General features: G+C 32.7%; 1 protein-coding gene across 1 annotated transcript in view; it reads right to left on the bottom strand.

The window, feature by feature from the left end:
• The window catches only part of LOC150105496 (uncharacterized), a 280,173-nt gene that overhangs the window by 97,123 nt on the left and 168,292 nt on the right, over window positions 1-14,758 (bottom strand). The window contains exon 12 of the mRNA XM_090394206.1: window positions 3,235-3,439. Within this exon, the coding sequence (XP_090250332.1) occupies window positions 3,235-3,439 (205 nt within the window). The remainder of the gene's footprint in view (window positions 1-3,234; window positions 3,440-14,758) is intronic.

Below are 14,758 nucleotides of genomic sequence, written 5' to 3'. Positions count from 1 at the left end.
TCTTGAATAGAGCGTAAGAGTTTTGGTATATTTAAATCAGCTAATATTTTAAACAATTTTGTCTATTAATTTTATTAAAGGCTTTTTTTTTAATCAATAAGGAATGTGTGTTTCTTTTTTGAATTCTCTTTTCAGTTAAATTTAAAGTAAAAATGAATAATCCAAGAAAAGTTAGCTTTTCAGAATCTAGTTTTGTTTTTTCTAACTAGTTTACTCTTGACAATACTCTTCAGCTTTTAATATCCCTGCATATATCCTGTAACTTGCATTTAGCAAGCATGATGTGTAGTCATTTCTGTCATCTTACTCCCTATTTTATAACTGATATAACCAATAAAACCTTACTAAAGAATTTTATGAGCCTTTCTTTCAATTTTTTATCTGCATTTCTGTACAGTCACATATTTTATTCAGTGGCGGCTTGTGGCTTGAAATTGTGTGTGTGTGTGTGGGGGGGGGGGGGTGCTGCAACTTTCGAAATATACATACACACTGTGAGTACAGTGTATACGTGTTTGGATAAAATATCGAAATTATGGTAAAAATTTAAAAAACATGAAAAAATATTGTTTATTATCAAAAAAATTATACAGTTTGATATAATTATAAAATAAAATATATTCTTCATTTTGTTTAATGAAAAAATATTGTTTATTATCGATAAAATTATAGTTTAGTATCATTCAAAATTACTTAAAAATAAAATCCATTATCATAACCCCAATAATGTTCTAAAATAAAAACTATAACAAATGTTATGTCTTTAATTGTAATGTCCAAATATTTAAAGAGATGGAGTAAACACAATAAGCACTACAAACACTCTACTACTGGTACAAACTGCATATAAATAACAGTGGAACTGTGCGACGGACAGTGCCGCATTATGCTACTAGCTCGCATCTCACTATAATGTGCATATGCTTGCGCACGTAGCAATATGACACTGTGGTAAACATAGTGCTGCCTGCATCCTGCCCTCCAAACTGCTACAAGATGAATTTTTATTATTTTTTATACAAAATAAGAGAATTGTATAGAATTGTTGATGATAAAATTAAATATTACTAGCAAATATAAATAAATATATTTATATATCGAGAAAAATTGGGGGGTGCTGCGGTTCCGCAGTGCCTATGCACAAGCTGCCCCTGTTTATATTATCTTCTTGTAGTATTTTACTATTTTTCATTTCCAACCTTATAATATTTCTGTTAGGTCATTCTTTGTTTTATATGTAGGGTGGTCATAAAGTTCTATACTGGTTTTAAATTTTAATAACTGAAGTTATACAAATTACAGAACTACTTAGTAAAATTATATGAAATTTCAAGTCTTTAATAATTTCATCCACGTAAACCTGAGTTTTCTTTTAGTGTATTTATGCTGGCATGAAAATAGCCAGAAAACTTCTGCTGCATTCTTAATGGAAAACCTATAGAACAAGTAAAATGATTCAGCTATTTAGGCACAGTTTTTAGTGAAGATGGCAAATTAAATTAGAAAATGGGCAACAAAATTAGCAAAGCTGGTATGATTGGGCGCTAATTTTTCAATAAATTTAGATGGAATAAGAGAGAAATTAAGCCAAAAAAGACCAAACTTGGTATACAAGACAGTGTTTAAACAGATTTTAGGTTATGGACCTGAGAGTTTTGTTAGAACTAAAGCACTCGATCAAAGATTAGAGATCACAGATATGAGTGTTCTGAGAAAAATTTGTGGCCTGAATAGATGGCATCAATAGCAGAATTGTATTAAAAATGAAGATGTTAGGAAGAAACTTGACATTGTTTGCATTCAAGAATCTGTGAGCAGAGCTCATCTAAGGTCACTTAAATAGAATTGGTGAGGGAAGATTAGCAAAAGAGGTTTTTGATGGCCAGATGGCAGGAAAAAGAGGCATAGGGAGGCCAAGCTCTAATTGGATTGATTCGGTCAGAAGTGCCCTTAGAAGAATGAAATGTTAGATACAACATTATTGGAATACTGACAAATGTAGACTAATTTGGAAAAAAAAAAAATTGTTGACAGGAGATTAATAACGGTGTGAACTTAATCATATAGTGCTGTCATAGCAATCAGGAAATTGATGATGATGAATTCTACACAATGAATTCAGCTGCACTGAATTCATTGTGTGGATTAATTACTTTATTGTGAATTCATTATGGATTAATTACTTTACTTAAAATTAAGCAAATAGTAAGTCAAATCAAACAGGAAAGCATACATATACACAGGGCACAAGCTAAATCTAAATGCTTTGTTAATCATTTACATTAGCTTGAGCTCTGGGGAAAAAAAATATTTAAATATAAAAAATAAATAAATAAATTACTTCATTAATTATTATTATTATTATTATTAAGAGAGACCTCCAGTAAATCACGAACTCATTTAACACCACTCCTGAGATACTGATTGGTTGACAGTTGGATACATCGATCTTTACACCACCCTTGTGCAATGGGATCATCATACATTCTTGTTTGAGATTCAAATTATATAGCCTAGTCAAGGGAACAGCCAGTTCAGTTGAACACCTTTTTAGCATCTGTGTTGATATCCCATCAGTTCCTATTGAAAAATTCTTATTCAGTTTGTGCAACAGCTCTAAATCCACGAGAGTCCTTCTATGGCGAAGAGGTAGCAGTGAGTTCAATGTTGCACATACCAAGTTGATAACTTTTAGCAAAATGGCTGCTCATTAGTTGAACAATTATATCTGCATCAGTCACCTGCATTCAATAGAGTTATTCTTTCAAATTCTTTCTTTCTTTTACTTGCAGCATAACAACAGTCCTCACACACACAGTATCCCTTCCACATCATTATTCTTAAGAATCTATTTTAATCCTATTTATTCTTCAGACTTGAGAAACATACTCTGATATTGGATAATTTTTTCTGCATTTTTTTAAATGCTTCCCATGCACTACCAACATCCTTCTCATCAAGAACTGATACCATGAGATAGAACCCAGCATATTCCTCAGTTGGTCAGAACTTTCTGTTTTTTAGTTTGGCATATAACCTTTTCAGAATGGAATATACCTAAACTTAGTCACTTCCTAAGTCAATAACAGGTGATTGCTGTCACCAACCTGAAGCTAATAAACTATAAAATATATTTAAAATTTAATTTTTTCATATGAAACTATATAACTTTCATAGTAATTTATACTTACTGTGAGTTTTTCATATACAAAAAAGAAAGGGAAATATATTTACCAGGCATTTCTTCAGATGAATAATCTTTAACATCTCTTTTTACCCAACGCATATGAACATGATGAAGATGCAGACCACATAATGCACTGCTTGTAAATCTCATGCAACATAAGAAACAAGTACCACTTTCCATGCCTGAACCTTCAAGTCTTCCTGCCATTGCTTCCAATCCGGAAGCTAGATCTGCACACTCTGGCATGTGTTTCTGAAAGAAAACATTTTATCACTTAATGTAAATATAGGTACAAGAATTGCTTTGTCAACAAATGAATTACAAAATCAAACAGGTACTAAGTAATTTGAGACATAAAGTAAAGTAGTAGCCTTCTGTGATCTAAAAAATAAGGCACTGATGTGTAAATAGAACTTAGAATTTTTTTCCTTACACATTTTTCAATGTTTAAAATGCTAATTTTATTTTATTTTTTATATAATCCCAGGGATTGCATCTGTTCATGAATAATTTTACTGAGAACCTCAGTAGTATAATAGGCAGCAATGATGCACTTTGGTTGGAAAGCCTGGATTCATTTCCTTTCACAGTATATAAGAGGAACATTCATAAGTGCTTCATAAAGTGAAAGCAACAATTGCACTCTTGCCTTATATGCTTCATTGATTTGCCATAATACTGTAATCTCAAAAACTCCAATAACTATCCAACCTAATTTTACTCAGAACTATCATATCTCCTGTTGCCATGATTCATACAAAAGCCAATAACAACATAAATATAATTTCACAGTATTTTATTCAGAATGTAATGAAACAAACTATAAAATTTTTAAAAAATATTATGTTTTACCCCTGAATTCTCGATGATTGTGGTTTTTATCACCATGGTAGCTTAAATCTTCTGGCTTTTCCACCTCACTCCCAAGGAACACCTCTCTCTACTGAGCGAGTTTCTTCGCTTTATTGTGATCTGTATAATTATGGAATCACAGACTGGGTACCACTGGAGTGTTTTACAGTCATATGCTTCAGCTAAGATATATCTTTCCCTTGAGATTGCCTGATCATTGCATGATGACTTTCACTTCTACTCACTTTAAATGCAGAATAGGGAGATATAGGGGAACCATTCTTTTAGTGAGATTTGCCTTCTTCTGCAGGCACTACTACTACTATAGTGCAAGATTATCTTTTTTTGTGTGTGCTGGTCTTTTCAGCATGTGATTTTTCTTCTTTACAATTGCTATTACTAGTACAGGATTCAGAGATTTTTGCTTTTAATTGCTAGTGATAACCATATTTAGGCTTGGCACAGGACTTCTTAGAACAGATCTATTTTTTTATTTTTTTTCAATGAAGAGAAAAATTAATGACCCCCCCCCCCCCCTATATACACACAGAGTTAAAGCACAGGTTTCATATCAGCACATTAAAGAAACAGCTTGAACAGCAAATATATTTGCCTTCCATAATGGCCTATTCATTTATGCCTTCATTACAGTGTAAAGAAAATCAGTAAGCAGAAGATGTTATCTACTACAAAAAAAAAAAACATAAAAAATCAGACTTAACAATTATCAGATGCCAAGGATGAGGTTACAAAACCTTGTAAAGTTGCTTACTGTCCAATCAATACATTAAAGGTTAGAGTCATCCTCAAAAAAACTTGGAAACAAAGAATCTGTTAACCAAAACATAATCACCATTAGTAGTTTTCTGTTTTTGGAGTTCGTGTTCTACAAAATAATGCTTCACACAAATTATTTGATTTTATGGAGACATGGACAGTAAGTGCTTCCTCATTCTCCCCCCCCACCACTACTACTGTAGTTCTGACATGTAGCCTTCTGTCTTCAAAGTGTTGAAAAACCGCACTGACCGTGGGAAATGAATGGCAAGGTTTCGGCTGAAGGTTTCACTACGAATGGCAAAGTTTCGGCTGAAGTGACCAAACTTATCGGAATCAATGTTGAATGTGGATTAGTAGCAATAAGATAGAATGGAAATTATACTGAAGGCCTGGACATGCATTTTTTTTTTTTAACAGTTTATTCACATCACATATACAAATTACACATATTATACTATTCAACTTGTATAATTATGACAATATTTCACAATACAATTCAATGCACAGTACAGTATAACAAAATAAAATTCTAGTAGTACTATCGTATTCTGTTGGTACTAACACTTATTTTGGCTATTATTTTATTATGGTTAATAAAAAGAAACTTTCAGTATTTCATAGTTATGATAAGTAACTGGTTTAGAGTAATGTAAGTTAGTTAATGCAAGTATGTGTAACCAAGGACCGTGGCCATACTAGTTACTAGAAAAGTAATTAGCTCAAAACAGACACTGAGAGTCAGGGGGACCGCATCTAAGAGGACTCCCTTATAATAATGTACATGTTGATATTCTAATACCTAATTGAATGAACTGATTGATTTAATTTGTAAATCAATACCTTAATTGGTTATGATATATGAGTTATAATGATCTCTTATATTATACGTTATTGTCAACATTGTTTAATCCCATAAGGTAGTTTCTCAATCTTTTTCTGAATACATATTCTGAGGTTATAGATTTAATTTCATTCGGAAGTTTATTATAGCCGCTCATCGCAATGTACTCGAAAGATTTATGAAAAATTTCTTTGTTAGCCTTAGGTACTTCCAGCATGTTTCGACCGCAGCGCAATCCATAGTCTACATCATATACCAAGAAACTTTCAGTGTTTCTTTTTACATATAACAGACAATCATAGAGATATAATTTCTGAAATGGTAGAATATTATGAACGATATATACAGCTCACTGATTGAGTGTGCGAAGTCGGTAGCAGTTATGGCTCTAATTATTCTGTTTTGTATTCTTATTAATGGAAGCAGATTGTTATAATAGTCTCCGCCCCCAACAGGTAATGCCATATTGCAGCGAGAAATTTACCCAGGAATAATATAAACATTTTAAGAATGCTGCATTTACAAATTTTTTAACATAATATATTCTGTTAATTATGAACCTAAACTTATTTGTTAAGAAAGTGGTGTGGGAGTTCCACTTCAAATTGCTATCAATACATTTACAATTTACCTACATTTCCTTTCATGCCATTTTATAGATATACTGTGATCTAATTTGTCAGTTAATGTAAAGTACATATATCTCGTTTTGTTGTTATTAATGTTAAATCCATTGTTGTTAAACCATATACTTAGTTTTAACATATCGCTATTAATCTGATTTTTTAGACCTTCAAGGGTTGTTTCGGTGTATACTAAAGCCATATCGTCAGCAAAGGATATCATCTTGCCAAAAAGTTTGTATTCACATAGATCATTAACATATATTATAAATAAGATGGATCCTAGTACCGACCCTTGTGGGACTCCGTATTTTATTATGTTTGTTGTGCTTTTAAATATATCATAGCTGGTATATTGTTTTCTATTATTTAGATAGGATCTGAACTAGTCACTAGCAATTCCCCTAATGCCATATTTGGACATTTTCAGTAGCAATAGATCATGATGAACACAGTCAAATGCTTTGGATATATCAAGAAAAACAGCTGCTGTGTGCATTCCTTCATTTATTTCACTATAGACCTTTTTATGAAACTTCAATAGCGCTTTTTCAGTATTGCATCCGGATCTAAACCCATAATGATTAGTTGAGGATGTTGTATTTAAATAGCTATTTAAGCAATTTTTTTTTATTAGAATTTCAATAACCTGTGAGATTGTGGATAGTATAGATATTGGTCTGTAATTTCTGATTTCATTTCTATTTCCTCCTTTAAATAACGGTACAATTGAAGCAGTCTTTAGGTGTTCTATAAATTTACCATGTTCAAAGGATTTATTAATGATATTTGTAAAGAATTGTAATTTATGCTTAATGATAATGTTTAGCTTTTTAACATTTATGTTATCACATCCCACTTTTATCCTTTTTTTAATCTGATTACTACACTCTTCACTTCATCTTCGTTTACTGTATGTAGATACATGGAATTCTTAATCCACGGAAGGTGATTGACATACTTTGCCCTTTCTGCAGGGTCGAAAACACAACTACCATAGTTGGTAAAGCGGTTGTTCATTTTGTTAAGTATATCAGTGATGTCATTGCCCTCTGGGAATTCTCAAGTTTTCTGTTACCTATTATCATATTGCCCAACCTCCATTCTTTACTTTTATCATTACAACAAGAAAGAAATTTCAATAGCAGCTAATGTTCTTTTGCCTGTTTTATTTTTTCCTTTAGATGTTTAATGAAATTTTTATAGTCATATTCAAAATTTAAATTGTATGGATTTTTTTTTTGCTTATAGTATAGCTTCTCTTTTGTCTTTATCATATTTTTTAGTTCATCTGTTATCCAGTGTGTGTGTGGACGTCCTTTTTTGTAGTAACTGTTTTATAATATTGCGATTTACTGTCTGCATATTTAATCATTTTGATAAATTCATCATATAACTGATTTGTGTCTAATAAGTCAGTTTGTGGCGGTTGATAATGTTTTATGTATCTTTCAAATTTATTATAATTGGTGCCAATTACAAATTTATTCTGACTACCTGTGCAACTCATGTTAACACTATCAGGCATAGATAGTTTCAAAAGTATCGAATGGTGATCTGTTATATTACTAATGTAGATTGCAGTGAATACCTCATAGGCCATTCTATTTCTTATGAATATGTGATCAATGTAACTAGTCGAGTTGTACACTTCTCTCGTATTGACATTGATGTAAGCAAGAAACCCATGAGTAGATAATATATTTTTATATTCTTCAGTTTTATTATTACTCTTATAAAGGTCCAAATTTATATCCTCAACTTGTATGACAATGTCATATTTTAAGGTTTTTAAGACATTATTTAGCTCTGTTAGAAAGATATCTACTGGGCCATTGCATGCATGATACATAGCAATTATAAGTATATTCACTGCTGTATCATAAATCATTACAGTTTCAGCACTTTGCAATTTTAATTCCAGTCTGTGAAATTTATAAATATTTTTTTTAGCATATAGAATTAATCCACCTGAATGATTATAATCGCGACAATCATAATGCATATCGTAATCTGCAAGAGAATAATGATCGACCTCAAGCTGTTCGATCCATATTTCACTTAAGACTAGTACATCTATATATGATTGGATCTTTGTAAAAAGTAACATTAAATTATCAAAATTTGACCTTATCGATCATTAATGTGATATATATTATTTAAAGTAAAGAGCCAATAGGCTTCATTTCGGTGATGTAAAACATTATTTAAATTAAGGGGATATTAAATCCCACATTGTTTTAAAATCGAATAAGAAACTCAAAGATCGGAATCAAAGAGTTTCATGCCGAATATAGTAACTATAAACATATCGATGACTACTAGCATAAGCTAAAGCACGTAGTACAAACTAGAGCAACTCGTTGCAAAGGTGGAGAAAGTTCTGATCGCTATTCTTATTATTTTCCATAATGTAAAACCCATCTCCTAGGAGATGTATGATGTTATACATTATAGTGAGAGGTCACTACCCAGATCAGTTTCGATCTTTATTGAGATCTCATCAGTGAGTAGCTAGACCAAAGTATAATACTAAGGGTATAGCGAAAAGAACTTAAATACTCTGCTATACGAGTTGTCAAAAAGGTGCACCCATAAATTATTTAATGCGATTTACTGTTTGCATATTTAATCATTTTGATAAATTCATCGTATAACTTATTTGTGTCTAATAAGTCAGTTTGTGGCAGTTGATATGTATCTTTCAAATTTATTGGCTCTTTACTTTAAATAATTTATGGGTAACATTAAATTAACAAAATTTGACCTTATCGATCATTAATGTGATATATATTAACTTTTTGACAACTCGTATAGCAACGTATTTAAGTTCTTTTTGCTATACCCTTAGTATTATACTTTGGTCTAGCTACTCACTGATGCGATCTCAATAAAGATCGAAACTGGTCTGGGTAGTGACTTCCCACCATAATGTATAACATCATACATCTCCTAGGAGATGGGTTTTACATTATTGAAAATACTAAGAATACCGATCAGAACTTTCTCCACCTTTGCAACGAGTTGCCTAGTTTGTACTGTGTACTTGAACTACATTCTTTAGCTTGTGCTAGTAGTCGCCGTTTACAGTTACTATATTCAGCATGAAACTCTTTGATTCCGATCTTTGAGTTTCTTATTTGGTTTTAAAACAATGTGGGATTTAATATCCCCTTAATTTAAAGTGATATATATTGAAATTCTTGGATGAATTTGTAGTAGTATCAAAAAATTTCTTAACAGAAGTTAAATTATATAGATTTTTACAGTTTACAGATGTATCAGAATCTAAGTTATTCATGTTAAATCCTAAATCCATTAGGTTTATATTGCTCCAATTATTTATAAGTAACATTTAGATTTACTGCCTTCTTTGTTTGAGTTCATCCGGTGTTTTTATCTGTATCACTTTAGTGTTATTGTTCTTTCTCATGAATAGTTTGCCATCTCTTACCCATAGATATTTAACTGCACCACTTACTCTCATTTGTTTTGCTTCATAAAGAAGTTGCTTATTTATGTCATTTATGTAGACGGAAACAGGTTTTAACTGTTCATCAATTTGTTGAGCTGTAATCTTGAGTTTTCTTGCCTCTGTCATCCATTTATTTTTAGTAATCTTGTTTTCTAACTGAATAATAGCTGGCTTGATGTTGGTTTATCTGTTAGCAGATGTGCATGATACCTTCTTTTTTTTACTCCAAGTAGATTTACCAGTCTTTCAGTAATAGTATGCAAATTTTCATTCTGAGCTTCTGGTAGACCATTTACTTCGATATTGTTCATCCTGGAGCACTGTTGAATTTCATTAACTTCCCATTTCAGATCATTCATTTGGGCTTTTTAGTATTTTATTTTCACTTGTTAGTTGAGTGTTTTTAGTGCAGAGGTCATTAATTAGCTTTTCATTGCATTCGGCTTTGTTCTTAAGATCTTGAATGCATGCAAAGCTATATTCCAATGATGCCTTCAGATCATTTATTTCTGCTTTAAATAGAGTTTCCATTTCTCTTATCACATAGCTATCATCTTTAATTTCTACTTTGATGGTATTTAGGTCTTTCAAGACCTGTTCCCCTTTCTTAGGAAAACCCTAACATCAGCTTCTCCGTCATCTTTGATTATTGTCTTGGTTAAATCCAAACCGTCATTGCTTCTATTTAGTTTAGTTTGAGTTTTAAGGCCATTTTTGGGAGAAATATTAATACAAATTTGACATTTCCATTTTAATTTCTTGTCCTTAGACATTTTACGAAATTTAGATTCCGCTACTCCTATACATACAGGATGAAAATATTCGCGACATTCCAAAGAACACCGAAGTGCTTTGTTTGCATCTATCTTACATTTACAGCTTTTACAATTAGCGTTGGACATATTTCGGCTGTTGACCTTGAAGATCAATAGGTAACGTCAAGGTGAGAATGGCAGTTGACGCAACACGTGGCTTGAATTTTTTGAAGAATTAGTTTACATTAACCACTGAATCAATTAAGATACTTAATACACTCTACTTTTTCATATTACTGAGACAAACATATGACTAAACATTTATTTTCTAAATAAATGTTTAGTTATATAACAGGAGAGTAAAACATACAGAATCCACGAACGTTATATTTTATGTAAATAATTCATGTCGACTTACATTATTAATTAGAGCAGAAATTTCACTATAATCATAAATGATCCCCAAAGAATTCATTATGACATCTGCTCATTATGTCCTCATTTTGTTAGAACATTCCTATTATTCGAAGTTATCCTCCAAACAGCTATTCATTTTTTGCAATGTTACTGTTAGGTATGTTCTATGCATTCCTGATCATAGAACATACCTTAGATATAGTTCATAGAACCTTTTGGTGTGGGGTGCTTAAGGAGAAAATCTATATAACTGAGAGGAAACCTCCACATAGCCTTTAAAGGAATGCAGAGAACCAACCAGGGCTTCTGACCTAATGTCAATCCTCACCTTCTCGTGGTACTCCTTGTTCGGTATCTACATGGATACCGAACAGACAAGGATGAGTTGGCAATGGATTTAGCCAACCAAATTGTATTCTTATTGGCTTAAACCCAAATTTCAAATGATGGTACAACATGACAGAATTTCATGCCAGCTGGGGTGTCGCCCGGTTAAACAAGACCCCTGTTGTTTTTGCCAGGGAAAACAGTGAAAAGTCAGCTACTGGAACAAATCCTAAAACCCAACCCAAAACAACTTAACATCACCAGAGTTCAAGATCGGTACTATCAAGAAGCCTGAATGGCTAAGAAATGGAGCTAGCTGAGGAATTAGATAAGTACCAGATCGACATAGTACGGGTGACTGAAACAAAAAAGGCAAAAACTGGTGAGATCTTTCTGAGCAATAAATACAAAATGTTATATTCAGGCAATAACAATCAAGGAAAAGGAGTAGCCATAGTATTCAACACTAAATACGAGGCTAATCTTCTTGAATGGCAGGCAGTCTCAAGTAGAGTGATGTGGGCAAATATCAGAATGGGGAACTGGACAATGAGACTTATTTGTGCCTATGGTCTCACAGAATGTTCAACTAAGGTAGAAGTGGAGGAATGTTTTGAGGCTTTACAGAAAGAGTAAAAGTTGGTCCTTGTTGGGGATCTAAATAGCAGAGTAGGATATGATTGACAGAAATACAAAAATATTTTGGGAAAATTTGGAGAAAAGAGCAAAGCTAATAATAATGGCAAATACTTGTTGGATTTCTGCTCACGAGATGGACTGGTTATTACTGACACCATGCTCCAACATAAAAATGTGCACAAATTCACATGGAGAGAAGAGACAAGGAATAAAAAAAGTCTCATTGACTATGTTATTGTTGATAGTGATGTTTTCTCCCTGGAGCAGGACACCGGAGTGTACAGAGGATTTGAAATTGGAAGTGATCACTATTTAGTCTTGAGCAGGATAAAATTGAATTTCATATTGAAAAGAAGTACACATAAGAAAGTTTTAAAGGAAATAAAAGTTGAGCAGCTCTCAGATGTGAACTGCAGACTAAAATACACAAACATTATTCAAGAAAAAATGAAACAGTTTGAGAACAGGAACCAAACCTTGGAAATTCAGTGGCAAGCCTCGAAGAAAGCCCTGATTGATTCAGCTAGAGAGGCATGTGGTGAAGTTGTCTGCAAGTATAGAAAATTCAGAACTCCATGGTTTACAGAAGAAGCTAAAGAGGCAGTGAAGGAAAAGAAGAAAGCATATCAAAAGTTCCTGGCAAATAAGTCAGCTTGTGCTTTTAGAGAATACAAATGTAAGAAAACTAAACACTGTGTAAAACTGACTAAACAAAAGTCATGGGAGGACTTTGGCAAGAACATAGAAAATAAACATTAAGAAGGTGACAAGATATTCAGGAGGTTGTTGAAGAAGCTTAGAAATGGAGGAAAGAGCGCTGTAAAAGGACTTAGAGATATAAAGGTGACATGAAAATGGGAGAAAAAGATATCCTTGAAGTATGGAGTAATTACTTAAAAAAAATTGCTAAATGAAACTAACAGTGATGACACTACAGTGGTAAAAAACACTGACCAGGCATGCAGTCAAGAATACATATCCATACCTGAAGTAGAAAAAAAACCCATCAAAACCTGAAATGTGGGAAGGCAGCTGGAGTAGATGATATTCGACCAGAAATGACCAGAAAAGTATAGAGGTATAAAGAGTCATACAGTGGCTGCACTGCATAGTTCAGAAGGCCTGAACAAATGGACAAATTCCAAATGATTGAAGTAGAGCTCTCATAGTACCCATATATAAGAAGGGAAATAAAACTGAATGTGAAAATTACAGAGGTATTTCATTACTGAGTGTTCCTGGTAAGATATATGCAAGTATACTTGAGAAAAGGTTGATAAGGATTGTGGAAGAGAAGCTTGGTGAAGAACAAGCTGGATTCAGGCCAAATAGAGACTGTCAGGATCAGATTTTCACTTTACGACAGTTAGTTGAGAAATCAAGGAAATATAACAAAAATCTGTATTTAAGTTTTGTAGATCTGGAAAAGGCTTATGACAAAGTGCCAAGAGAGAGAGAGAAGTTATTCAAAACACTACAGTTATATTCTGTTAATGGGACATTATATCAAGCAAAGAATTGAAGGAAGTACAGGAAGGTGGTTTAATGTTAAATATGGTGTAAGATAAGAATGTACTTTATCTCCTCTGTTATTCATTATCAATATGGATCACATCATGAAGGAAAGTGGTAATAAACCTGATATTAAAATTGGAGATGTTAATCCCGGTTCTTTGCTTTAAGCGGATGATGTTATACTTCTAAATAAATCCGCTACAAGTCTGCAGGATTCTCTGACTAAATTGAATAACTGTTGTAATAGATATGGTATGAAGGTCAGCAATAAAAAGACAAAGACAATGAAACAAGGCAGAATCATTGAAAATGTCAACTGTGCTGTGAATGGAGAACCTGTGGAACAAGTAAAACATTTCAGCTACTTAGGCACTATTTTTAGTGAAGATGGTAAATTAAATATAGAAATAGACAACAGAATCAGCAAAGCTGGTATATGGTGGGAAGTCAATTGAATAAATTCATATGGAATAAGAAAGAAATTAGTCGGAACCCTAAATTAGCTGTATACAAGACAGTGTTCAAACCAGTTTTAACTTATGGATCTGAGAGCTGCGTCAGAAGTAAAACACTTGACCAAAGACTAGAGACCGCAGATATGAGAGTCCTGAGAAAGATTAGAGGCGTGAACAGATGGCATCAATGGCAATATCATATTAAAAACGAGGATATTAGGAAAGAACTTGACATGTCAGCATCCAGGAAAGCATTAGCAGAGCTAATCTCAGGTGGTATGGTCACTTAAATAGAATGGGAGAGGAAAGATTAGCAAAACAAGTGTTCTCTGCCAGGTTGGCAGGAAAAAGATCCAGATATAGATGAATTGATACAGTAAAAAGTGCCTTAGAAGACAGAAGTATAAGATCTGATAATATTGGAGTCTTAACAGGTAACAGACTGATTTGAGGAAAATTGTAGATAGGAAGTTAGCAATGATGTAAATTTTATGTAATACTATCATATCCTGTACACTCCTTGAGGGTATATATATCAGGAATTTGATGATGATGATGAACCTTTTGGTGATGTTTACACATTTATCTATATATGTGATTTTAATCATTATATACAAACTTGTTGATTTGTTAAAATAAGATGGCCAAGAAGAACATGCAGATTATATTTGATTTTAGGTATGGGATGTCAATAATAGCAAACTGTGGCATAAACACTTCACTGTATTAAGTGGCAATGACATTGTGGAATGAATGCTTGTTAATGTAATTAAGGTGGTGAATAGAAGTTGACATTACACTACCTTTCTATTAACAGCGTTATTCCAAATTAATCTATTTTTCAGGTCTTCAGAGTTCTTAGACCTTATATTTCAATCTTATAACGCACTAT

This window comes from Typopeltis vanoorti, chromosome 6 (genome assembly GCF_054136105.1).
Source record: "Typopeltis vanoorti isolate ZY-2024b chromosome 6, IOZ_Tvanoo_1.0, whole genome shotgun sequence".
In the NCBI taxonomy this organism is placed as follows: Eukaryota; Metazoa; Arthropoda; class Arachnida; order Uropygi; family Thelyphonidae; genus Typopeltis; species Typopeltis vanoorti.
The sequence above is the reverse complement of the archived record's forward strand: the minus strand, read 5'-3'. Positions and strand labels throughout refer to the sequence as shown.